The sequence below is a fragment of the Balaenoptera physalus genome (assembly GCF_965194825.1).
Source record: "Balaenoptera physalus genome assembly, chromosome: 14".
In the NCBI taxonomy this organism is placed as follows: domain Eukaryota; kingdom Metazoa; phylum Chordata; class Mammalia; order Artiodactyla; family Balaenopteridae; genus Balaenoptera; species Balaenoptera physalus.
Window position 1 is genome coordinate 30,794,083 of NC_138893.1, and position 24,614 is coordinate 30,818,696.

At 39.8% G+C, this 24,614-nt stretch overlaps 1 protein-coding gene across 2 annotated transcripts in view; it reads left to right on the forward strand.

Annotated features, from left to right (window-relative positions):
- Positions 1-24,614, forward strand: part of CPXM2 (carboxypeptidase X, M14 family member 2) — a 132,745-nt gene that overhangs the window by 70,824 nt on the left and 37,307 nt on the right. For both annotated transcript variants that reach the window (XM_082424326.1, XM_082424325.1), the window contains exons 5-6: positions 23,335-23,419; positions 24,404-24,554. In XM_082424326.1, coding sequence (XP_082280452.1) covers positions 23,335-23,419; positions 24,404-24,554 — 236 coding nt within the window. The remainder of the gene's footprint in view (positions 1-23,334; positions 23,420-24,403; positions 24,555-24,614) is intronic.

Genomic DNA, 24,614 nt, shown 5'->3' on the forward strand with positions numbered 1-24,614 from the left:
TTCCATTTGTTCCGCTATCCCTTTTAACTTTTTGTACTGTTTTTTGTTTTTAAAAAAATGGGGTTTTTTTTCCTCAGTAATTTTCTGTGTTAATTGCATGCTTAGTTTTGTAAGAAAGTATTTTCCAGAGTGGCTGTGTTATTTTACATTCCCACAAGCAACGTATGTGATCCAGTTGCTCTGCATCCTTTCTAGTATTTGGTCTTGTCATTATTTTTTATTTTAGCTGTTCTAATAGGTGTGTAGTGATGTCTCATCATGGTCTTTATTTGTATTTGTCTAATAGCTGATGATGCTGAACATATTTTCATGTACATATTTGCCATCTGCATGTCTTCTTTTTTTTATTTTTATTTTTTATAAATTTATTTATTTATGGCTGCCTTGGGTCTTCGTTGCTGCATGCGGGCTTTCTCTAGTTGTGGTGAGCGGGGGCTACTCTTCGTTGCAGTGCACGGGCTTCTCATTGCGGTGGCTTCTCTTGTTGCGGAGCATGGGCTCTAGGCACGCGGGCTTCAGTAGTTGTGGCACACGGGCTCAGTAGTTGCAGCACACGGGGCTCCAGAGCACAGGCTCAGTAGTTGTGGCGCACGGGCTTAGTTGCTCCGCGGCATGTCGAATCTTCCCGGACCAGGGCTTGAACCCGTGTCCCTGCATTGGCAGGCGGATTTTTAACCACTGAGCCACCAGGGAAGTCCCCTGTATGTCCTCTTTAGTGAAATGTCTATTTGTGTCTTTTGTCTATATTCTAATTGCCTTGTTTGTGTTTTTACTTTTGAGTGTTGAGAGTTCTTTATCAGTTCTAGATATGCCCTTTGTCAGATATGTGGTTTGCAAATATTTTCTCCCAGTCTATAACTTATCTGTTATCCTCTTAATATTGGCTTTCACACTGGCTTCTCAGAGAAGAAGTTTGTAATTACAATCAAGTCCAGTTTATTGATTTTTTTCCTTTATGGATTGTGCTTTTGGTGTCATTTCTAAGAACACTTTACTAAGCTCTGGATCCCAAAGATTTTCTCCGTTATTAACTTCTAAAGTTTTATAGTTTTATGTTTTAGATCTATGATCCATTTTGAGTTAATTTTTATATAAAGTGTTAGGTTTAGTGAGGTTTAATGATATATCTTTTAAACCTAATGATATATAACTGCCTATAGATCTATAGTAATTGTTTCAGTACCATTTGTTGAAAAGACGTCCTTCCACCATGGAACTGGTTTTGCACCTTTGCTAAATATTGGTTGACCGTATTTGTATGGATTTAATTCTGGGTTCTCCATTCTCTTCCATAGATCTATGTGTCTGTCCCCCTGCCAATCCCATACAGTCTTGATTACTATAGCTATATACTGTCTTGAAACTGGGTAAATGGATTTCTCCCATATTACTCTTTTTCAAAATTGTCTTAACTATTCTAGTTCCTTTGCCTTTCTATATTAATTTTAGAATCACCTTGTTTATATCTGTGACAGAGTCTTACTGAGATTTAATAAGAATCGTATTAAACTTTGTATCAGCTTGGGGAGAACTGATAACTTTACCATGTCGAGTCTTCCAATCCACAAACACAATGTTTTCCCATTTATTTAGATCTTCTTCAGTCTCTTTTATCAGTGTTTTATATTTTTTAGCATACAAGTTCTGTACAGGTTTTGTTAGATTTATACTTAAGAATTTCATCTCTTTTGAGCAATTGTGAATGGTATTGTTCGCTAATATTTTTGTGTTTTTTTTGTTTGTTTTTTGGCTGTGTTGGGTCTTCGTTTCTGTGTGAGGGCTTTCTCTAGTTGCGGCAAGCGGGGGCCACTCTTCATTGCGGTGCGCGGGCCTCTCACTGTCGCAGCCTCTCTTGTTGCGGAGCACAGGCTCCAGACGCGCAGGCTCAGTAGTTGTGGCTCACGGGCCTAGTTGCTCCGCGGCATGTGGGATCTTCCCAGACCAGGGCTCGAACCCGTGTCCCCTGCATCGGCAGGCAGATTCTCAACCACTGTGCCACCAGGGAAGCCCCACTAATATTTTATGTAGGATTTTTGCATCAATATTCAGATGTGACATTAGGCTAAAGTGTCCTTTCTGTGAGCAATCTCTGTTGCTTTTTGGTATAAAATTTTCTATGCTTTGAATACATACAGGCATGTGGTTTCAGGGGAGCTCTTTGTTTTTAAATTAATTTTTATTGGAGTATAGTTGCTTTACAATGTTGTGTTAGTTTCTTCTGTACAGCAAAGTGAATCAGTTATATGTATACATATATCCCCTCTTTTTTAGATTTCCTTCCCATTTAGGTCACCACGGAGCACTGAGTAGAGTTCCCTGTGCTATACAGTAGGTTCTTATTAGTTATCTATTTTATATATAGTTGTGTATATATGGCCAACAAACACATGGTAGGGAGCTCTTTGATCACTGGCCCTCTTTCTGCTCTGGTACTCAGGCTGTTTAGATTTTCTGTCTCTCCCATCAGTTTTGATAAATTCTATTGTCCTAGAAAATTTGTGTTTTCAAAAATATTTGTATTTGATTCAACAAAATTGTCTTACAGATTCTTTTAATTTCTTCTGATTGGTGATTATTTTCTCCTTATTATTTTTAAGTAGTTATGAATTTCCTCTTTCTCTTCATTATGTTACCCAGTGGTTTGTCTATCATTTTTTCCCCTCTTTTTTTTAAAGAGCAAGCATTCCTTGGCATTATTTATTAGTTCTGCTATTTTTCTGTTTTTGAGTTCATTAATTTCTTTTTATTCAGATTGATTCTTTCCTTTATATATATACACATTGAATATCTGTGTAGAACACATGGTGTGAGAGGCCTCCATGAAGTCTAGCCAGTGGATTCTCCACATTATGAAATCCCTTCTCAATTGTGGTTAAGGCACAACATAGGTCCGGAAGTTGAAGTTTTCCCGTTGTCATCCTCTACCCAGAAGCTTCTGGTCTTCCTGGGATATCTGGTAGGTGTCCAACCATCTCAGCAGAAATTTCCAAACCGTGCATGGTAGTTTTGATTTGGGAGCAAAGTAGGCTTTCAAACAGGCAAAGACATGACTCCTTTGGGTGCGAGTTCTTCTGCATTGGCCCCTCCCCTTCCACTAGGTCAGGCGAATGGCAGTCAGTTGAGCACCTGAGTCCTTGCTGCCTCATGTCATTCAGCGCTGGAAGATGTCACCTTTCCTTCCAAAACAGTCATGATGAAAACATCTGCCACGCGTTGAGCTGCTTCCGTAGTAAGTGCATCGTACGTGTTAACTGTGTTCCTTACAGCATCCTTGGCAGTTAGCATCTAACCACTTACTCTTGCAAAGAACTGCAAAGGCCAGAGGTTAGTACGTGGCCGGGTGAGTCTTCGAGCCCAGTTCTCCCGTGCATTTCCAAGATGCCATCCTGCACCAGGAATTGTCTGCTCCAGCTGAGATTGAGAACGTTCAGCTCTCCTGGTGTGGGTTCTGCTTCCTTGATACCATCTTTCATGCCTTGTGGAGTGCTTCCTATTTTCCACCAAGACCTCTCTTTTTGGGGGGAGACTTTTCATTCTTCGCTAGCTCCCATCCAGGTTGAGGGAATGTTGAACCCATGGTATTTCTAAGCATTTTTAAAAGTTAAAATCTTTGCTAAGTTTCAAAGCAGTCGTTATTTTTCTTCTTTTTAAATAACCTTCTGATCTCCGATTTTTCTTTAAAGTCTACCTGAAAAATAACATTAGTGTGGCCAACAGAGTAGTCAGTTGGCAATACATTTAGAACACAAGGCGGGCGACGGGAAGTAAAAAGCAAAATGCTTTTCAATTTTGCTCACGTAAAATTCCACTGACTTCCTCTCCAAAGTAACATAGTAAAATGCAAACTCTTAAAAGAAAAAGGAAAAAGAAACTCTGCTTTTTAATCCTGCTTTCTGTTTATAACCAAGATGTAAATTCGCCTCAATTCGTTGGAATTGCATGCGTTGGAGGAAAATGACCTTGAACTGGGTGGAAAAATTGAGAAAGTGCCAGAGGAGTGAAGCAGAAAGGAGAAAGAGAGAAATAGGGGGGTTTATTTTGTAATTAACAAATCATGTGTGTAGTTTAAAAAGTCAAATAGCACTACTTATAATTAAAAATAGTAGCCCGTGTCCCCATACCCCTTGATCCTGTTTCCTGGTGTCCCAAGGTAACTACTGCAAGCCCTTCAGCTGTTTCTTCTGTTTTTTCTTAAACCCTGTGTTTCTGAACAAAAGGCTTTAGTACTCTTTCTTGATTCTTTTAAATTATTTATCTGTTGACTTTCTACTATGAAAGGGGAGAATTTAAATCTCTTTCTGACCTACCTCTAACACACACACACACACACACACACACACACACACACACACACATTCTCTTTGTCTGTGTCTCTTTCTCTCTGTGTGTGTGTGTGTGTGTCTCCGCCCATCCTCCCAAAGGAGTTATATTATCAATTTTAGCTAAATTGGTGTTTAATTTTTGCATCAAGATCATCATTGAACTATTATTTATAGCTGGGTCACATGGTATGCTATAATTACCTTTCCTTTCCTGTGGAACTTTTTTGCTTTTACTGGAGCTAACAATCACTTCTTTTTAATGGTTTCCGTGGTTTTCTAGGTACTTCTCACTAATTCATTCCGAAGCTGTCTGATAGACCTGAAAATCTCCTCTGAATGTGTCCGTAATATGAACAATTCACTCTTTCATTTTCTTCCTGGAGAGATCCCTCCCGGAGCCATCTGGCTTCTGCTGGCATCTGAATTTGTAGGTTTTTCAAGCCTATTACATTGCTCTTGTCATGCCCATTGGTTGGAATTCTCTTCCTATCTCTCCTGAGCTGTATTCTGTATTTCTTAGATCCCAGGTTTCTCTGTTTTTCTGTTTATTTTCGTGGTACATGCCTTCTGGAAATGGAGCTCGGGAGGTAGAATTTTGGATTCCTTGTATGCCTGAAAATGCATTTTTTGTTGACCTCACCCTTGATTGGTAGTTTGGAAATAATTTTCCCTAAGAATTTTTAACAGCTTTATTGAGATATAATTCCCATAACATACAATTCACTCATTGAAAGTGTATAATTCATTGTGTTTAATATATTCACAGAGTTGTGGTATCATCACAACAATCAATTTATAACATTTCATCATCCCTGAAAAGATGATTATCCCTTATAATTTGGAAACATTTTTCCGTTGCCTCTTTATCTTCAGTTTTACAGTATAAAGATCTGAGTATATTCATACTTACAAACTTTTGAATTATTTTTCCTCAATAAAGTTTTAGGGTTATTTCTATATCCTTTGTGCTAAAAACTGCCCAATGTGGCACCTTGTTGTAGCTGGCACTTGATGTGACCTTGAAATAAGGGAACTCATATTTTTCAGTTCTGGGAAATTCTTATTCTTCTTTTAATCCTTATTCTTATTCTTATTCTTATTCTTCCTTCATTGTCTCCTGCCAACTTTTTTGAAATTATTATTATTTGCATGTTGAATCTCTTGTATTAATTTTTAATACAATGCTAACCACTCTTCACCCTGTTACTTCCTTTTCATCCTTCACATTTCAGCTCAGACACCACCCTCCAGGAACACTTACCCCATCCAACCCTAGACTAAGTCAGCACCCCCCTCCATTTATAAGCTCTCTGTATTTCTCCTCTGAACCATATCACAGTTGCAGTTTAATAAGTAACTGTACAATTAATTATGCAATTTCTGTCTTCCTCAGTAGACCGTAAGTTCCCTGAGGCGAGGGCAGGGTTTGCTTTGAGATTCACTCCAGCCCAGTGCCTGGCACCCTCCCTCTTCCTGGTCTGACACGTGCGTGTTGCTCAAGTGAACAGGGGTGGCAGCTATGCTAGGATGAACACGGCGTGAGCTGAGGTTGGCACCATCTATAAAGAAAAGTTTTAATAAGCAAAGTCCCAGTGTAACCTTATTCAGGGGTTTTCCAGAACACTAGGGAGAAAACCAGTCTCTGTTCACTGTTCAGCTATTTACTGCGTGTCCGTCAGACAGCTAAGCCACCTTCTGCGAACTCACTCAGCCACCAGCTTGGCTGGTCATGTACCTGTTTCTGAGTCCTTCTTGTTATTTAGGTGAATAAACAGGAGAATGTTGAGGAAGTGTGTATTAGCCAGTATCCATCCCGGTATTTAAAATGTCATGAACCCCTGAAAACCCCCTTTCTCAGTTGCCTTGATAATAAATTGCCAGTAGCATTTATCTCAAAATAGTTTGAACAAATCAAATGGAGAATTACCATCTTGTTTTTGACTTGTTTAGACTGGGGTTTCTCAGCCTCAGCACTTTGGGCATTTGGGGCTGGATGACTTAGCTCTGGGAGTTGTCCTGTGCATTTTAGGCTGTTAGTGGCATCCTGGCCTCTAAGCATTAGGTGCCCCCCATGGTAGCACCCCACTTAACCCCCGTCCCCCGGTCATAATAATCAGGAATGTCTCAGACCTTGCCAAATGTCCCCGGGGGGCAAAATCACCCCCAGCTGAGAACTGTTGTTGCACGTGCAGACGTGGGGGTCTCTTCCCAGTCAAATACAGTTGGTAGCACTGCTCAGGGCCTGTTGGTGTTCCACGTGGGCGTCTACCCACGGGGTTGGGGGAGTGCTCAGGAGAGCATATCGGGTCTTGGGCTGGAATTGGAAGTGTTTCTAGAAGTCTCCGGTGGCCAATATGATGACCTGCTTGTTCTTGCCAGCTGGGCTCACGGTGGGTGAAAAACAGACTGTGCCTCTTTCTGGCACATGGCTTCTAACATCGCGTAGAAGGAACCAAATGTTTTGAGAAACACCAGGAAACTTCCGCTGTGGTAAGTGGACCATGACGTTAAACATTGGTTTGTCAGATGGGAAGGAATTTCCTCAGTGTTGATTTGAATTCTAGTTCCACTTTGGGAGAGAGACTGGTGTGTTGAGATGGGCAGGGTGACTTAGATTTCTGTGGCTGTGGTTTTTGGCTAAGCTCTAAGGTTTCCATTCATTGAATGGAATTAACCAACCATTGTTTTATCCTGTTGGGACTGAGGTGGTAGGACATGTCTGGACCCACAAGCCTAGGGAAGGAGAGGAAGGGGCTGGAGTGAGTTTAAGAGTGGAGCTAGAGTGTGAGTGGGGTCCTTGTGGTGGGCAGGTGTTCCCCCGCTCCATGATGTCCACATTCTGATCCCAGAACCTATGAATCTCTTACTTTACGTGGTGAAAGAGACTTTGCAGATGTGATTAAGTCAAGGACTTTGAGATGGAGAGAAGGTTCTGGACTATTTAGGTGGACCTAATCTAATCATATGCGTTAAAAAGGGAGAACCTTTTCCAGCTGTGGTCAGAGGAGCCGTGACTACTGAAGACTGGGTAGAGAGATGCAACACCACTGGCTTCAATGTTGGAGAAAGGGGACCATCAGCCAAGGAATGTGGGAGGCCTCTAGAAGCTGAAACAGGCAAGGAGACAGATCCTTCCCTAGAGCCTCCAGAAGGGAACCAGCCCTGCTGACACCTTGACCTTAGACCAATGAGACTTCTATTTTACAGAACTGTACAATAATAAATTTGTGTTCTTTTAAGCCAGTAAATGTGTGGTAATTTATTACAGCAGCCATAGGAAACTCATATAGCTCTCAAAGTCTAGAGGTCGAAACAGGAGTCCAGTGAGTATAAAGCCCAAAGCAGGGGTACTTGGGAGCAGACATTCCAGAGTGAGCACTGATCCCTTGTTTCAGATGGTAACCCTGGTCCTACTAGACATGTGTGTGTGCGTGTGCGCATGTGAGTGCGCATGTTTGTACTGGCCAGAACACAGAGCTTTGCAGGCTGGAGAGACATGGCCTGCTCTGGGCAGAAACCAAAATTCCAGACCACTTAGAAGGCTTTATATCCTCTTACTTTGAGTCCACCATCCATACATATCTATTCCAATTTGGTGCTTACGTATCCCTTGTGTGGTCCTATTATTTTTATCAGGAGGTTTGAAAGAGGATGGTATTATATTTCTAGTACAGCTGCTGTTCTTGAGTACCGGAGTTGATGCATATATTATATACATTAGCTCATTTAATCTTCACAAATGGCAGTTGTTAGAGGATACTGATAATGCTGATCTGCCCTCTGACTGCATTCAGTGTTGCTCGGGAGCACAGTGAAGGTGTTGGGAAGGATTTGGGGGACCAGGCTTCTCTGATTCTTTTGGCTCTTCTCAAATATCCCCATTGTCATGGTAGTGATCTCTGTTTTCTAATCCACAAGCTTTCCTCAAGCTGCAGTGGGAAATTTGGCTAATGCCGTCTGGCTGGGCACTTGGTTATCTGGCCCTCAGCAGACTCAGATTGGTTGGTGGGGCCGGTAGGACTTTCTAACAATATGTGCCCTTGACTGTCTGTTCCTTACCTGTTTCCAAGTGAATCAGTCTGGACTGAACATTGTCTCTTCTTAATGTAATGAATACCTTATTGAAGCTGCAAGATGTAGCCAACCCACTCCAATATCTTATCTTTGCTATGTTGTCCTAGCTTCATTGGACCTGTGGACTGGGTCACAAAAACACAGCTGGTAACACTTTAACTGCTTTGTTCCTGAAGAACAGTAATCGCCAACTTCCCAGCCTAGGCTCATACTCTCTGCCTCACTCAGACTTAGCAAAAACTTAGCAGTTTTTGAATAGGACTCCCTTGGGTGGAAATTACCCAAGTCGGCCTTGAGGCACGCTGGGTGTGTCAGGGAGCCGAAGAGCAGGAGTGGAGGTGGAGTTGGGCTCCTCCACCGGAACCTGGGGTTGTAGCGCTCCTGGGACTGTCTGGTCCCCTCAGAGCTCTTTTGTGCTTCAGGCTCGCTCTGCTCTGCTTCTGGCCTCTAGACTGGCCTCTGCTTCTCCAGCCACATGATGGAGAATGGGACTGCCATCAACACTCAAGGTTTACAACTTACAATTGCAAGTGTCACTTGGTCTCAAATACAAAATCCCAGGGAAGAATGTATTGGCTTATCTTGGGTGAAGTATCAAGTGTAGGCAAATCAACTGTGGTCACATCATCAAGGTACTGTGATTGGCCTGGCGCCCGCCTTTAGGCCGTTCAGCCATGGCCAAGGTGCAGGGTCATGCTGCCTAAAATATCTGCTCCAAAGGTAATCATGTAGAAGGATCTAGATGGAAAGATAACTGCTGAAAATAATAGGCTGAACACACAAAACAATGTGTCCAGACAGATATAATTACCATTTTTGGCACACACCTTCAAATATTTGAGATTCTCATCTCTACTTGTTGAAAACAACTGTTGTTACATAATATTCATTAGAAAAGTTGATTAAGATCTAGATTTCATGTTTAGTTTATGTTATTTTTTTCCATCTTTATTTATTTATTTATTTATTTATGGCTGTGTTGGGTCTTCGTTTCTGTGCAAGGGCTTTCTCCAGTTGCGGCAAGCGGGGGCCACTCTTCATTGCGGTGCGCGGGCCCCTCACCGCCGCGGCCTCTCTTGTTGCGGAGCACAGGCTCCAGACGCACAGGCTCAGTAGTTGTGGCTCACGGGCCCAGTTGCTCCGTGGCATGTGGGATCCTCCCAGACCAGGGCTCGAACCCGCGTCCCTCGCACTAGCAGGCAGACTCTCAACCACTGCGCCACCAGGGAAGCCCTAGTTTATGTTTTTAATGTTCAGTTTTTTTAAGTTCTGAAAATTGTTTTTGTGACCACACATTAGCTCATGTTTGTGTTTTGTAGAAATTGAGATTATTTGCAAGTGATTGAGAAGTGCTAATTATAGGTTTAAGTTGTAAGCATTTTTTGACTGAGAACAATTACTAGTCCCCATGTGCAGCTCCAGAGAACTTGTTTCAATACCCCCAAAAATGTTGGTGATTGTTCTGGGGATACTGAAATCCTGCACCCAGAGCCGAGGGAAAAGAGGAGTATGATGGAAACCAAAGGATGGGAGACTGGAGCATCCAGGATGGAGAAACAGGAATGAAAAGTAATCTGACCCTTCCCTCCTACCAGCCCAGCTCACATCCACATCCTTAATGAGAAACTTGACTTGTTCTTCTGAGATAAAGTAAGATCATGTGTGTGGAAGCGTTTCGTAAACTGAAGGCCATATGAATCATTATTAGGAAATGTTAGTATAGTTGCTCTTTCAAAGAAAAAATTATTGTGTATTTAGAAGAAGTTACCAGGGCAAAGATTTTATGTTTTTTTCTTAAAATATGTCTTTAAGGATGAATGTAGCATCTTCACATACATCCTGTCCCAGGAGATGATTGGGACATTTTCCTGTGCAGAAGCCTGTTCCACAATATTCAAATAAATATTTTATCTTTCTCATTGCGTAAGGTTTTTTTTTTTTTAAATTAATTAATTTATTTATTTATGGCTGTGTTGGGTCTTCGTTTCTGTGCGAGGGCTTTCTCTAGTTGTGGCAAGTGGGGGCCACTCTTCATCGCAGTGCGCAGGCCTCTCATTATCGCAGCCTCTTTTGTTGCGGAGCACAGGCTCCAGACGCGCAGGCTCAGTAATTGTGGGTCACGGGCCTAGTTGCTCCGCGGCATGTGGGATCTTCCCAGACCAGGGCTTGAGCCCGTGTCCCCTGCATTGGCAGGCGGATTCTCAACCACTGCACCACCAGGGAAGCCCCGCGTAATGTTTGATGGTTACAAAACCATTGATGTAACATGCACTTAAGGTATTAAGCATTATAATAAAACCAACACTCAGCAACCCACTACACACCTGAAGAGCTGGAACATTGCCAATACTGTTGAAACTATTTATGTGCTCTTTCCGGATCCCACCTATTTGCTTCCTCCCAAAAGTGAAACCATTCTCCTTATTAGGGGTTTATTATTCCCTTGCCTTTTAAAAACAATCTTATCATGTATGTATAACATATGCAAGAAATTATCTTTCTTTTTGAGCTTTATAAAAAAGATTTTTCACTTTATGTAGCTTTTTAAACTTGTTTTCCACTCAGCATTATTCTTCGAAGGATTGTTTGTGTGCCCGTAATTGTAGTTCATTAATTTGTACTGCCATTTAACCTTGGGAATATGCCTTATGGAGACTGAATTGACCCCTTTTCAATTTTTTGTTACTTTATTTTATTATACTTTTTTTGGTCTTAAAAGTAATGCTGCTATTAACATTCTTGTATATGTCTCTTGGAGCACATGTACAAGGGGATCTCCATGGTATGTACTTGGAGCAGAATGGCTGAGTCGGAAGGTATATAAATGTTGAGTTTAATGGAATAATGACAAGTCATCTTCCAGAGTGGTTGTCCAAGTAGCCTCTCCTCCAAGAGTGTTTTAGAGTTCTTGTTGTTCCACATCCTCACCAACATTTGGTATTGCCATTCTCCTAAATTTTCAATATAAAGAGTGTCTTTTCAATATAAAGCAGTATCTTTCATTGTAGTCCTAACTTGCATTTCCCTAATCACTAATAAGGTTGAACTTCCTTTCCCATGTTTACTTGCCGTTTGTGTTACCTTTACTGTAAAATACCTGTCATGTTTCTCCATGTTTATGTTGTGTTTTTCTCCTTTGTCTCATTGATTTATAGAATTTAAAAAATATATTCTGAATATTAATCCTTTTGTTAGTTAAATGTGCTCAGAATATATTCTCCCAGCTTAAGGTTTCTCCTACTGGTTTCTTTATGGTGTCTTTTGAAAAGCAAAAGTTTTTATTTTTAGTGTAGTTCAATTTATTTGTCTTTTATGATTAGAATGATTGTGTCATATATAAAATCTTTTCATACCCCATGGTTACAAACTAATTCTCCCATATGTTCATTAATTTTTTTTAAATTTCAAGTTTTACTTCTCACATTTAAGTAGTTAATCCATTTGGTTATGATTTTTGTAAAAGATGTGAAATATAGGGTCTAATTTCAACTTCTTTTTATATTAATATCCAATTGCCTTTGGACATACCTTGTAATAGTTTATTTAGTTCCCATTGATATGTAAGACATCTCTATCAAGTTTATATATGTACATGAGTCTGCTTCTGGGCTCTGAATTTTGTTCCATTTACAATTTGTCTATTCATCCATCAATATCACAGTGTCTTAATTACTGAGGCTATAAATAAGTCCTAATATCTTGATAGGGCAACTCCCCCTTGCCCCGTTTCTTCTTCTTAAAAAGTGTCTTATTATTTTCTTTCCTATAAATTTTAGTATCAGTTTTTCAAGTTTCTTTAATATGCTATTGGGATTTTTATTGAGAATTGACATATTTTTCTATCCATAAACATGGTATATAGAGCTCCACTTATTTATGTCTTTTGAAATGTCTTTCAATAAAGTGTTCTCCATAAATGTCCTGCACATCTTTTGTTCATTTTATTTCTAAGTATCTTATTTTTGGCTACTTATGTATAGAACTGTGATTAATTTTTGTATAGTAGCCTTATGTCCAGTCATCTTGCTGAACTCTCTTATCAAGTCTAATAATTTTTCTAGTTTCTTTTCAGTTTTCTTTGTAGTCAGTTAAATTCTGCGGGATCTAAATTTGTTGCTTTTTGTTTCTGCTCCTTCTTTCCCATGGAGAATGTTTTCTTGTGTGTTTAATGATTTTTTAAAAATTGTGAGCACCTATGTGATTGAACTTAGTGAAACCTCTGAGAACCTAAATTGAAGGCTCTTTTCTTTATGTGCTTCTTTTGGGAGCTGGATGGATGCTGCTCTTCTGAAGTCATTTTAGCCCCCTTTGAGGGTCCAAGAAAAAGTCCGTGAATCAGTTTCCCTACCTTTTGTTGTCCCCAGGCGTAGTGTTTTGATCCCAGCACTGTTATGTGCATTTTTCCCTAGGGCGACTCTGCCCTTTTTCTTTGCTCACTGTTCATGTTTTTTTCAGTTCACAGATCTTTTTTTTTCCTTGGAGATTTCCTTTACTTGCTTGCAAACCCACTGGTGTTTTAAAACATTCATTTGTTCTAATGTAACCAGGATCTCGTTGTACTGAAGCAGAAGGCTGTGTGAGCATTTAGTCTACCATTTTGTTGATGGTGGACATTCTTGGTTTTTATTTTAACCAAATTAACACCAGGTAGTAAAATATCTGGATGTGTTCCAGTTTTTTCCTTTGTAGCCCACCTCCTCTGTTTTCCTGATCTGAAGGAAGGCTGGATTGGTGGGAAGCGTAATCTCATACCAGGATAGAATTTTGGGGGAGGGGAGATTGTTTTTTATTTTTGTTTTTGTTTTAAGTGAGGGAAGTGGCTGGAGCCCAGAGGAGAGTCAGCAGAGCCTCTCGGCCTTTCTGCAGTCAGGATGTCTTTGACACAAGCACGTCTTTACTTGGGCTGCATTGCTTTGAGTTGAAATCTCCAGTCACAGAGAATTAAATGTCAGGGTGGTTTTGTGATGTGGAAAATCTCTCTGAGGGAACTGGAAACAAGCCACAAAGTGCTGTGAATTTCAAGCCTTCTCCAAGGATTAGGAGACAAGGAAGCATGGGCATTATAGCTCCAATTTTTGAAGCTGGCTCTCTAATAACAATGGATGTGTCAGTCACAAAAGAATAAAATATGCAGCTTTTATGTTAGATAAGGAGTGTGTTGCATTCACTAACCTGCCCCCAACCTCCTTCATTCCCCTCGGCTGCACACCCTTTCTCTGCCCTCTCACAACTTCATGCACGCGGCTCATCACAGCACTTAATCATATTCTCTTGAAATTTCTAGTTTACTTCCCTGTTTCCCTCATTAACCTGTAACAATCTTGAGTAAATAGATCATGTATAATTTATCTTTGTAGTCTCAGAGGCTGGCATGGTATTTGCAATGTAATAGCTGCAGGGTTAGGAACAGGACTTCACACATTCCATGTTGCCTTCATCTTTTCATGCAGGTAGAACTTTCACACAATTCAGTCCTACCCCAGCATTACTGATTGGCAGATATCTCTTCTATCACCCTGGATTATCAACCTTCTTAAATTTAAATAAAAAGTAATTATTTATTTCTTTGTAACTGTGACAGATTTTTATTATTACTGGGGCACAAAGGGTTAAGCCTGAATATCAGTCGCTCTCTGGAAGTGTCTGAAGGGAGCATGAGAATTATGTTTATAGTTCAACTGGTAATCCTAGATGTTGGTATAGCATTTGACAGTATATTAATTATGATATATTATTCTTATTAAGAGCTCAGATTTATGGAGCAATTATTATGTTCCAGGTGCTATGCTCAGACTCTACATGCATTACCTCATTCACTCCCTAATCACTGTGCAAAGACATAGAGTTGTTACCTTACAGTTGTTGTCTTACAGCTGGAGCCCAGAGGTCACATGACTCTCATGCTGGTAAGTGGAAGAACTAGGAGTTTAGTTTGGGCTTCTTGACCTCAAAGCCTGAGGTTGTAACCAATATACTATAACATCTCTCAATTTATAAATTAATATATAACCTCCTTGTAGGTATCATTATTTCCAGAAAGGTTAGGCAGCTTGTCAAGTACATGTAGTTAGTAAACAACAATGCTGGATTTGAGCTAAAGTGGTTAGCACTCATTTCTCTACTCATACTCTTATTGTACATTTATTTACTAAACTTCACAACAATAGTTTCAAAATGTGTGTGTGTGTTTGTGTGTGTGTAAATAAAACAATGCCTCAGAAGCTAATAAAATCTAACTTTTAAAGTACTGAAAGAAAATAAATGTCAACCTAGAATTCCCAGAAAAAATATGATTCAAAAATGAAGGTGAAATGAAGCCTATTCAGACAGTAAAAACTGAAGAAAATTATTGCTAACGTATCTGCTTTGAAAGAAATAACAAAGGGAGTTCTTCAAGCAGAAAGAAAATGATCTCAGATGGAAATATGAAAATGTAAAAATAAATGAAAAATATCAGAAAGGTTAAATAAGTAGGTTTATAATTATCAACCATACAAAACAATAGTAGTAATGTCTTAGAAAATTTATTTATAGAATTAAGAATAAATTCCAAAATCATGTAAAAGATAGAGGGATAAATGGACTTAAATTATAGTACGGTTCTAGTATTATCATGGAAGTGGTAGAAATTAAAATTTGAATAAGACTAGTAATTCAAGGATACATAGGTAATCTTTAGGATAATTATGAAAAGAATAGTGTGAATGTATAACTAGTAAGTTAATAAAGAGAAAATAGAATAATAAGAATATTTGATCATAAAATAAAAATTCAAAAAGTAGAAAAAAGGAACGTGAAATAGGTGGGTCAAATAGAAAACAAATAGTAAGATGGTAAATAGAAATCCAAATATAGTACTAATTACATTACATTTAAATGAACTATATTATCCAATAGAAGAATAATATTACCATACTGCACCTAAGAAAAAACACAGAAAAATGAACTATGTGCTATTTACGAGAGACACAGTTTAAATTTAAGCAGTCAGAAGTTAAAAGTAAAAGGATGGGAGGAAATATATCATAAAAATCTTAACCAAAACAAAGCAAGTTTAGCTATCCTACTATCAGACAAAACAGACTTTAAGGCAAGAGGCACTGATAGACATAAAAAGGGATATTTCATAATCATAAAAGAATCAGTCTACCAACAATATATCACAGTCTCAAATTTGTATGTACTCAACAACATAGCTTCAGAATATATATAGAAAACCTTGTGAGAACTAGGAGAAACAAACAAATTCACAGGCAGATTGGCATTCTTTTTACATACTTCTTTCTATAACTGATAGAATAAGCAGACGAAAACTCATTATGGATGCAGAAGATCTGAACAACACAGTTAATACATTTGTTCAAAATTATATGTGTGGAACATTGCATACAACAATCACAGAACTGCAATTAGTTTAAGTGCACATGAAACGTTAAAGAGTTGACTATATGCTGAGTCATAAAGGAAACCTCAACAAATGCCAAAGGATTGACATGATTTAAAGTATGTTCTCTGTCCACGATGGAATTAAAGTAGAAATCAGTAGTAAATAGATAACTGGAAAATCCCTAGTACCTGGAAGTTTAAAATTATACTCCTAAATAGTTCATGATCAAAGAAGAAATCACAACTGGAATTCATATTTTGAAGTGAATGATAATGAAGGTATGACATATCAAAATTATAGCATGTGGCTAAAGCAGTGCTGAAAGGGACTTTATAACCTTAAATGCACATATTAGAAATGCAGAGACTGAATATCAGTGATCTCAATAAATTGTACAAAAAGAACAGCAAATCAGACCTAAAGAATTACCAAGAAAAAGGTAATGAAGGTAAGAGTAGAAATTAATAAAATATTACTTTGAGCCTTAGGAAGTTGCTGATATTCAATCATTTTGATCTATAAAAACGTAGTTTCATATGGTTCCTAATAGGAAACAAATAATAGAGTAAACAAGGCCAAAAGTTGATTCTTTGAAAAGATTAATAAAATGAATAAACTCATGGCTGATCGGGGAAAGAGAAAAAAAATCAACTACCAATGCCAAAATTGGAAAAGGGAGCATTGTTAAAAATCTTACAGACACTAAAAAGACAATAAAATGATACTAAGAACATGTTTGTGCCAATAATATTGAAAATAGCTGAAACGCAATAATTCTTCAAAAGACACAAGTTACTAAAACTGACAGAAGAAGAAATAGAATAGCAGAGTGGTCTGATATCTACTAAAAATGTCAATTCATTATTAAATATTGTCCCACAAAGAAAACTTCCAATTTCAGAATGTTTGAGTTCTTCCAAACATTTGAGAAAGGTATAGCACTTAAAAAAATCCAGAAAATGGAAAAAGGAAAGCATTTCCCACCTATGACTTTGACATAACTTTGATATCAAAATCTGATTAGGAATTACAAGAAGCAAATTTATGAAAAAATTTCTTTCTTGAGCATAGATACAAAAAATCCTAAGCAATGTATTGCCAAATTGAATCCAGCAATATATGGATCCAGCAATCCATCACCACCAAGTGGGATTTATTCCAGGAATGTAAGTGTGGTTTAGCCACAGTTGTAACCAATTGCTATAATTCACCACATAAACAGAACTAAAGAGAAAAATAATATGATCACTCTGATAGATGCATAAAAGGCATTTGAGAAAATTCTATAGCCATTTGTGTTTAAAAGAAAAAAGATCCCTTTAAACTAACAAGAAAGAGGAACTTTCTTAATCTGAAGAAAAATATCTACGAAAAACCCATGGTGGAGTATAGCCAAGCTCCTTGCAGTGAGGGGCACTGGGGCTCACACTGCAGAATCTGCTTGGAGCTCCTGCTGTGACTCCAAAGCTTGTATGTACTGACTCATTTTGAGAACTAAAAGTTTTTTATAATGTGAAAAAAAAAAATAGTGCAAACAGCAGGAATTACATATTCTCCTGTTATAACATTAGAAAGTAGTTTGATAGAAGCTGAAAGGCTCTATTCAGTATTTTCTGAACGTAACATGATATGGAGCTGCAGCAGCCATCTTACAACCCAAAGATAAGAAGTATGAGAAATGAATATATCTTAATGTATTCTTAGACCTCCAAGACAAGTATGATAAATGAACGGCTAAGGATGTCTTCTTAGAACTTGGAGACAATGAGTATGAAAAATGAATGTCTACTGATGTTGACTCTGGAACAGTCAACCAACTGCATAAGTGCTAGCAGATGCAAACATCCAGATTCTCTTGTTATGTGAGAAAGAATGAACTCATACTTGGTTACAATAAAAACAAACTAACACATAAACAAAGGAAAAAAACCCCTGCTGGAAATGTGGTGAAATACTCAATGGTGAAATACTTAAACCTTTCCTTCAATCTCAGGAATGAGACAAAGATGTCTATTATTAGCATTTCTTTCAGCATTGAACTGGAGATCTTAGGCAGTATAATAAATAAGGCAAGAAAAAAAAATAAATCTCTAACAATTGGAAATAGAACTATCATTGTTCTCAGATGACATATCATGTCCTTAACAACATCCAAAGGAATCCCAAACTCTTAGAATTATTAATGAATTAGCAAAGTGGTTGGATACAGTCAACATACAAAAAGCATTTATATTTCTACATACCAACAACAAAAAAAGGAGAAAATAAAACTTAAAATATTTATAAAATAATCAACATCAACTAGGAATAAATCTAACAAAAGATAAGTACAATAAGACCTAAGTAAATAGAGGGATACACCATGTTTATGGATTGGAAGATTTAAAATTGAAAATGTTAATTCCTTTAAAACTGACCTATAGATTCAATGCCATCTCAATTAAAATCCAAAAGGCTTTGTTTTGGAAATTGACAAGCAGATTCTAAAATTTATATAGGAATGCAAAGGGCCAAGAACAGTCAAGGAAATTGTGAAAAGCAAAAACAAGATGGGAAAATGTACACTACCAGATACAAAGACCTATTATAAAGTTACAGAAATCAAGACAGAGTGGGTTTAGCATAAGATAAGGAACAATGGAACAGAATATAGCATCCCCAAACATACTCACACATGTACAGTCACGTGATTTACAGCAATGGTGTCGTTGATGTGCAATAGGAAAGTAATCATATAAATGGTTATGGATCAATTGAAAGCCCATATAGAAAACAATGTATCTTGACCCTTACCTCACACTGTCCAATAATCAACTTCAAGTAGCTTGCAGATCTAAATGTGAAAGGTAAAGCAATAAAGCTTTTAGAAGAAAGCATAAGAAAATATCTTTATGATCTTGGAGTAAGCAAAAATGTATTGAAAAGGGCACAAATACTGCAAACTGTAAAGAAAAAAATAGGTAATTGGACTATATAAAGTTTAAGAAATTCTCTTCATCAAAAAATATTACAAAGTATAAGACAAACTGGAGAAAATATTAGCAATCTATATATTTAGCAAAAAACCTTATATCTAGAATGTATAAAGAACTCTTACAAATCAATATAAGACAGACAACTTAATTGATAAAAAGGGTAAAACTTGAATAAGCATCTCATCAAAAGATGATATTCAAATGCCCAATAAACATATAAGATGTTGAACTTCATTAGTCATCCAGTAAATTAAAATAAAAAGTACAGTGAGATAATAGGACATACCCATCAGAATGGCTAAAATGAAAAAGAAAGATAATACCAAGTGTTGACAAGAATGTGGAGCAACTGGAACTCTCATACACTGCTGGTATAAGTGTAAATAGACACAGTTAATTTGGAAAACTACTGCAGATGAACGTATGTATATCCTAGGACCCTGTGATCCAGCAATTCTATTCCTAATTACACACCAAGCAGAATTCTATGTAAATTCACCAAAAGATACATACATAGAATTTCCATAGAACTACCACTATTCATAATAGTCTAAACTGGAAACTACTCAGATGCTCATTAGCAATAAAATGGACAAATACTGGGTTGGCAAAAGATGTTATGGAAAAACTCAAACGAACTTTTTGGCCAGCCCAATAAATTGACCATTCTCAGAGTGGAATACCAGAAAGCAATGAGAATGAAAAAATCATAATTATGGGCAATAATATGAATTGTCAAAGACAAAACTTAGCCTGAGACAAAATGAACAAAGGTTGTTTATTCATAAACTTGCGGCAAGAGGACGCTCTGCTGTCTCTTTCAAGAGTCAAATGTGGTAAAAAGGCGAGGCAGTTTCATAGAGTAAACAGGAAACACTTAGTCTCTGATTTCCAAGCATTCTATTAAGACGGAAGTGTTGGTAGTAGAGAAAGCTTTCTAATTAGTCCTAAAGTACTTTTAACCATGGTAGGTGGACAGCAAAGGGGCCAGCTCCCTACTGCCTGGCAGAGGAAGTTCTGCCTCTATCGAATGGCCTGCAGAGCCCATGGAACCACAGTTCTGCTGCCCTGTCCCTTACTCTCCTCCAGGATATCAGCTTCCTTTTGCATCCTCCAAAGTACCACAGTCTCATCTTCCTCCACCTATGGGATGCTTATAATCCAGTGGGGGATAAAGATAATTCTAGAAGGGAGTATAACATTACAAACAGAATTAAAATATGAAAGAAATGAACATATAAGAAAAGAAATTGGCTAGATTGGAGGATTAGGACAGGCTTATCTGATTAAGTTTGAGGTCTGAATAGTTTAGAGCAGGGGCCCCCAACCCCCCGGCCACGGACCGGTACCAGTCCGTGGCCTGTTAGGAACCGGGCGGCACAGCAGGAGGTGAGCAGCTGGTGAGCAAGCGAAGCCGCCTCATCTCTCGACAGCTGCTCTCCATCTCTCGCAATACCGCCTGAGCTCCGCCTCCTGTCAGATCAGCTGCTGCATTAGATTCTCATAGGAACGCGAACCCTGCTGTGAACTGCGCATGCGAGGGATCTAGGTTGTGCGCTCCTTACGAGAATCTAATGCCTGATGATCTGAGAGGGAGCTGAGGTGGTGACGCTAGCGCTGGGGAGCGGCTGCAAATACAGATTATCATTAGCAGAGACGTTTGCACAGAGACCATAATAAATCAACTGCTTGCAAACTCATATCAAAACCCTATCAGGGGCTTCCCTGGTGGCGCAGTGGTTGAGAATCTGCCTGCCAATGCAGGGGACACGGGTTCGAGCCCTGGTCTGGGAAGATCCCACATGCCGCGGAGCAACTAGGCCCGTGAGCCACAATTACTGAGCCTGTGCGTCTGGAGCCTGTGCTCCACAACAAGAGAGGCCGCAATAGTGAGAGGCCCGCGCATCGCGATGAAGAGTGGCCCCCGCTTGCCGCAACTGGAGAAAGCCCTCGCACAGAAACGAAGACCCAACACAGCCATAAATAAATAAATTTAAAATAAAAATGTGATTTGAATAAAATATAAAAAAATCTGGTAAAAAAAAAAAAAAAAAAAAAAAAAAAAAAACCCTATCAGTGAGTGGCAAGTGAAAACAAGCTCAGGGCTCCCACTGATTCTGCATTATGGTGAGTTGTATAATTATTTCATTATATATTACAATGTAATAATAAGAAAAGTAAAGTGCACAATAAATGTAATGTGCTTGAATCATCCCAAAACCATCCCCCTCCTCGGTCCGTGGAAAAATTGTCTTCCACGAAACCAGTCCCTGGTGCCAAAAAGGTTGGGGACCGCTGGTTTAGAGACAGACAGAGAACAGGAGGAGTCCGGACAAATGGAACAGTATGTGCAAAGGCCCTGAAGCAAGAGAGGGTATAATCAGTATCAGGAATTGAAAGAAAGAGCATGGAAAACAGGAGGTAAGCAAGGGTCTTATAGAATATGATGAGGAATTTGGTCTTAATACTAACATAACTGATATTTTAAGCAGGAGGTGACATATTAATATTTCATTAGAAAAGTAAACCTCTGACTGCATGATAGATTGGAGGGCAGTTTAAATTTCAGAAGACCAGTGGGAGGCAACTGCAATAGTCCTGGCCAGAGAGAATGGGCTGGATGGTGGGAGTGAAGATGGAGGGAGTGGAGAGATTCTAGAAAGATGTGGAAGGTACAATTGACAGAACTTGGTGATGGTTTCACTGTAGGGGAGAGAGGGAAAGCGGGGCCAAGGAGGACTCTGGGATTTTGTTGGCTTGGGTGGATGGCAGTACTTTTTCTGAGGCAGGGGCTGCCAGGTTGGGGTACAGAGTGGACGAAATAAATCAGTTGGTTTGGGCGTGTTCAATTAGAGACATCACTGAGACGGTAAGTGGAGAGGTCAGATAGGCACAAGGTTATGATGTAGGTCTGCAGTTCAGAAGACAAGGCTGAGCCACATAATTAATTACCCTTCAAACATAAGTGTTGAGTTTGTCCATATTTGGTTTTTTTTAAGTTTGAGAAATGATTACTTGGTTCGCATTTCCTTTTCTCTCTCTCCCCTTTTCTTTGGAGGACTTGTTTGGATTTTTCTTTCCACCCCTCTCTTATTGTTTGTGTGATTCTTTTGACTGAGAGGCTTCCTAAATTCATCACTTCCACCCAGGCGGGGTACACCCCTCACCTCTGCCACCCCTCGCCTCTGCTGACTGCCTCGCTGGGTCACTGCGGGGCGTGGTCAGCAGAAAAACAGATGGCAAAGGAACTGCAGATGCAAGTCATTTGGAAATGATTTGAATGTTGGAAACAGTTTGCTATTTTGGGTGAGGATCATTTTCTGGTGCAAAGGGCCTGAGCTGTTGCTGAGGTGCCTTTCAAAAGGCATGCTTAACGCATCTTAATCTGCAGGTGTGGGCTCAAGTCCGTAACCTCCTGAGAAGGAGCACGTTGTTTGATAGATCCTGGCTCCCGGCAGGTAGTCACACAAAGCTGGTGGACAGGTGAGAGAAGGGAGAAAGTTCAGCAGAGGGTTGGCTTCCAAGCACCTAAGAATCATTTTCGAACTAGTCAGACAATTCAGAATGAATAGAGCCAGCTGCTTTTCTAAACAAACTTTACTAGACAGTATTGATTTGGACTAGAAACTGAGAACCTTCTTGGGATCTATCTGGATCCTGAGTCCAAAAAGATTTCACAGTAGGAAAATAAGGATTCCAAATGCTTCAGCTGGTGGAATGTTCTAAAAGATTAGTACATTGGTGCTTAGTTCCAATATTTAAAAAATTTGAAAGGAAGACGCTCAGGAAGGCTTGTCTATATTGCTTAACAATTAATGTTATAAAAAACTGAGGCAGAAGGGAAAAATGTGTTTTCCACAGGAAAGTCATTTTTCTTTTGCTTATCAAATTGACCTCCACTCTGGGAAGTCAAAGTTTGGCTCTTTTACCCTCAGTAATTTCTGTGCAGTAGGATGTGATGAAAGGGGTCTGGCCTGGGGCCCAGATATCACTGGATTATTGCTGGCTGAGGAGTGGGGTGGAGGAATTGTCTGCATGGCTGTGACAGCCCAGGAGAAACCTCGTGTGTCTTAGAGACTCAGGCTGCTGTTTTTGTGGTTGGTGGGATCTAGTTTGTTATGTTCCCAAACAGTTTTCCAAATGAAATTTCTAGGCCAACTTGCCACTTTTACTGAGGTTTCTTTCCCACGTGGAACTCTACTACTGTGTGTGATGTAAATGTTCAGTATAAACAAATATGTAAGTTATTTGTGTATCTTTATGTGCGTGACCAGCATTTAGTTCTTACTGGGGGCCAGGCATTGTCCTAAGTGTTTAAAGGGTATGAAACCATGTAATGCTTACATTAATATTTCAAGCTTGGTGCTTTTATAATTCCCATTTCGTGGATGAATAAACTGTAGCCTAGATGGGTCAGTTACCTGGCCAAGGCCGCAAGGAAGGTGAGCAGTGGGGGCCAGGGTGTGACCCAGTGCTGCCCACCTCTGGGACCTGCTTTCTCTATTGCTGCACTTCTGCATGGAAGAGGGAAACATTTTTAAGTGTGTGGTCCCAATGGTGTTTTATTTTTTCTTAGGAGTGACTGGGTAACCTCCTATAAGGTCATGGTGAGCAATGACAGCCATACGTGGGTCACTGTGAAGAATGGATCTGGAGACATGGTGAGTCTCTTGTCCCTCTGACCACGCCCTTGGTGTCTGGCTGTGCAGGGCTTGGCAGAGGCAGTGGACACCCGACCAGTGTTTGCACCTGGATGTTGCCTGGTCCTGTGTCAACCCAGACCAGCCATCCAGTCTGATGGAAAATGACCCCCTTTCCGTACCCTGAAGCTCGGAACCAAGTGGCCCACATTTAGGGCTCAGATTCAGAGCTGCTGGGATTCAGTCTCTTCCACAAGTCACAACTCAGCCCTGGAAGGTCAGCGGCCCATGGGGAATGTTGGGGCCTGCACAGCTAGTCAATTATAGTAGTTCCCGAACTTTCTTTAATGACCCTGGTCTCTCAGCTCCACGCTTCCCTCCGGGTTAGCCAGTTCCGAGCTTATCACCCTCTTCCTCGGGTTCTCAAGTGCAAGTTCCAAACATGGTATCCAGTGCCTTCCAAGATCTGACTGCAGCCTCCATTTCAACCTTCTTTCTCATACTTACCACGTCCCGCACCCCCCCCTCCACCCTGCACACAATCCTCTGTGTTCCAGTAACAGGGAGACGGTTGCTCTTCTCCTGAATCCCATCTCGGGGCTTCTCCAGCCATTGCTTCCTTTTCTTTAGAATCCCTGCCATCCCTACACATCGAAAGAGTTTTCCTTCAAGGCCAGTTCAAATGGCACCTCATCCCTGAAGCTTTGCCTGGTCCTTTCCTTCTTCTGAAATCCCAGAGCTTTGTGGATGTCTCTTTGCCATGGCACTAATAGATTTCACCTACGATATCTAAATATAACACCCCTCCTCCTCCCTGCCCCCCCCACTAGACTGGGGCTTCCTGAGGGCAGGGTCCAGGCCTGATCCATTTCTCCTTCCCCCTCACTGCCCAGCTCATGTTAGGTGTTGCTCGAGATCTTGTGGAATGAGTGAATTACTGACTCTTTCATGCCTTGATAATCAAGCTCTAAAAGAGCCTCTTTTTTTCCCCTTGTGCATTAATAGATATTTGAAGGAAACAGTGAAAAGGAGATCCCCGTCCTCAACAAGCTGCCTGTCCCCATGGTGGCGCGCTACATCCGCATAAACCCACAGTCCTGGTTCGATAATGGGAGCATCTGCATGAGGATGGAGGTCCTCGGCTGCCCGTTGCCAGGTGAGTCTGCCTGTGCTTCCTGCAGGGCAGGAGTGCTGATGGAGCACAGGTGCTTAGCCA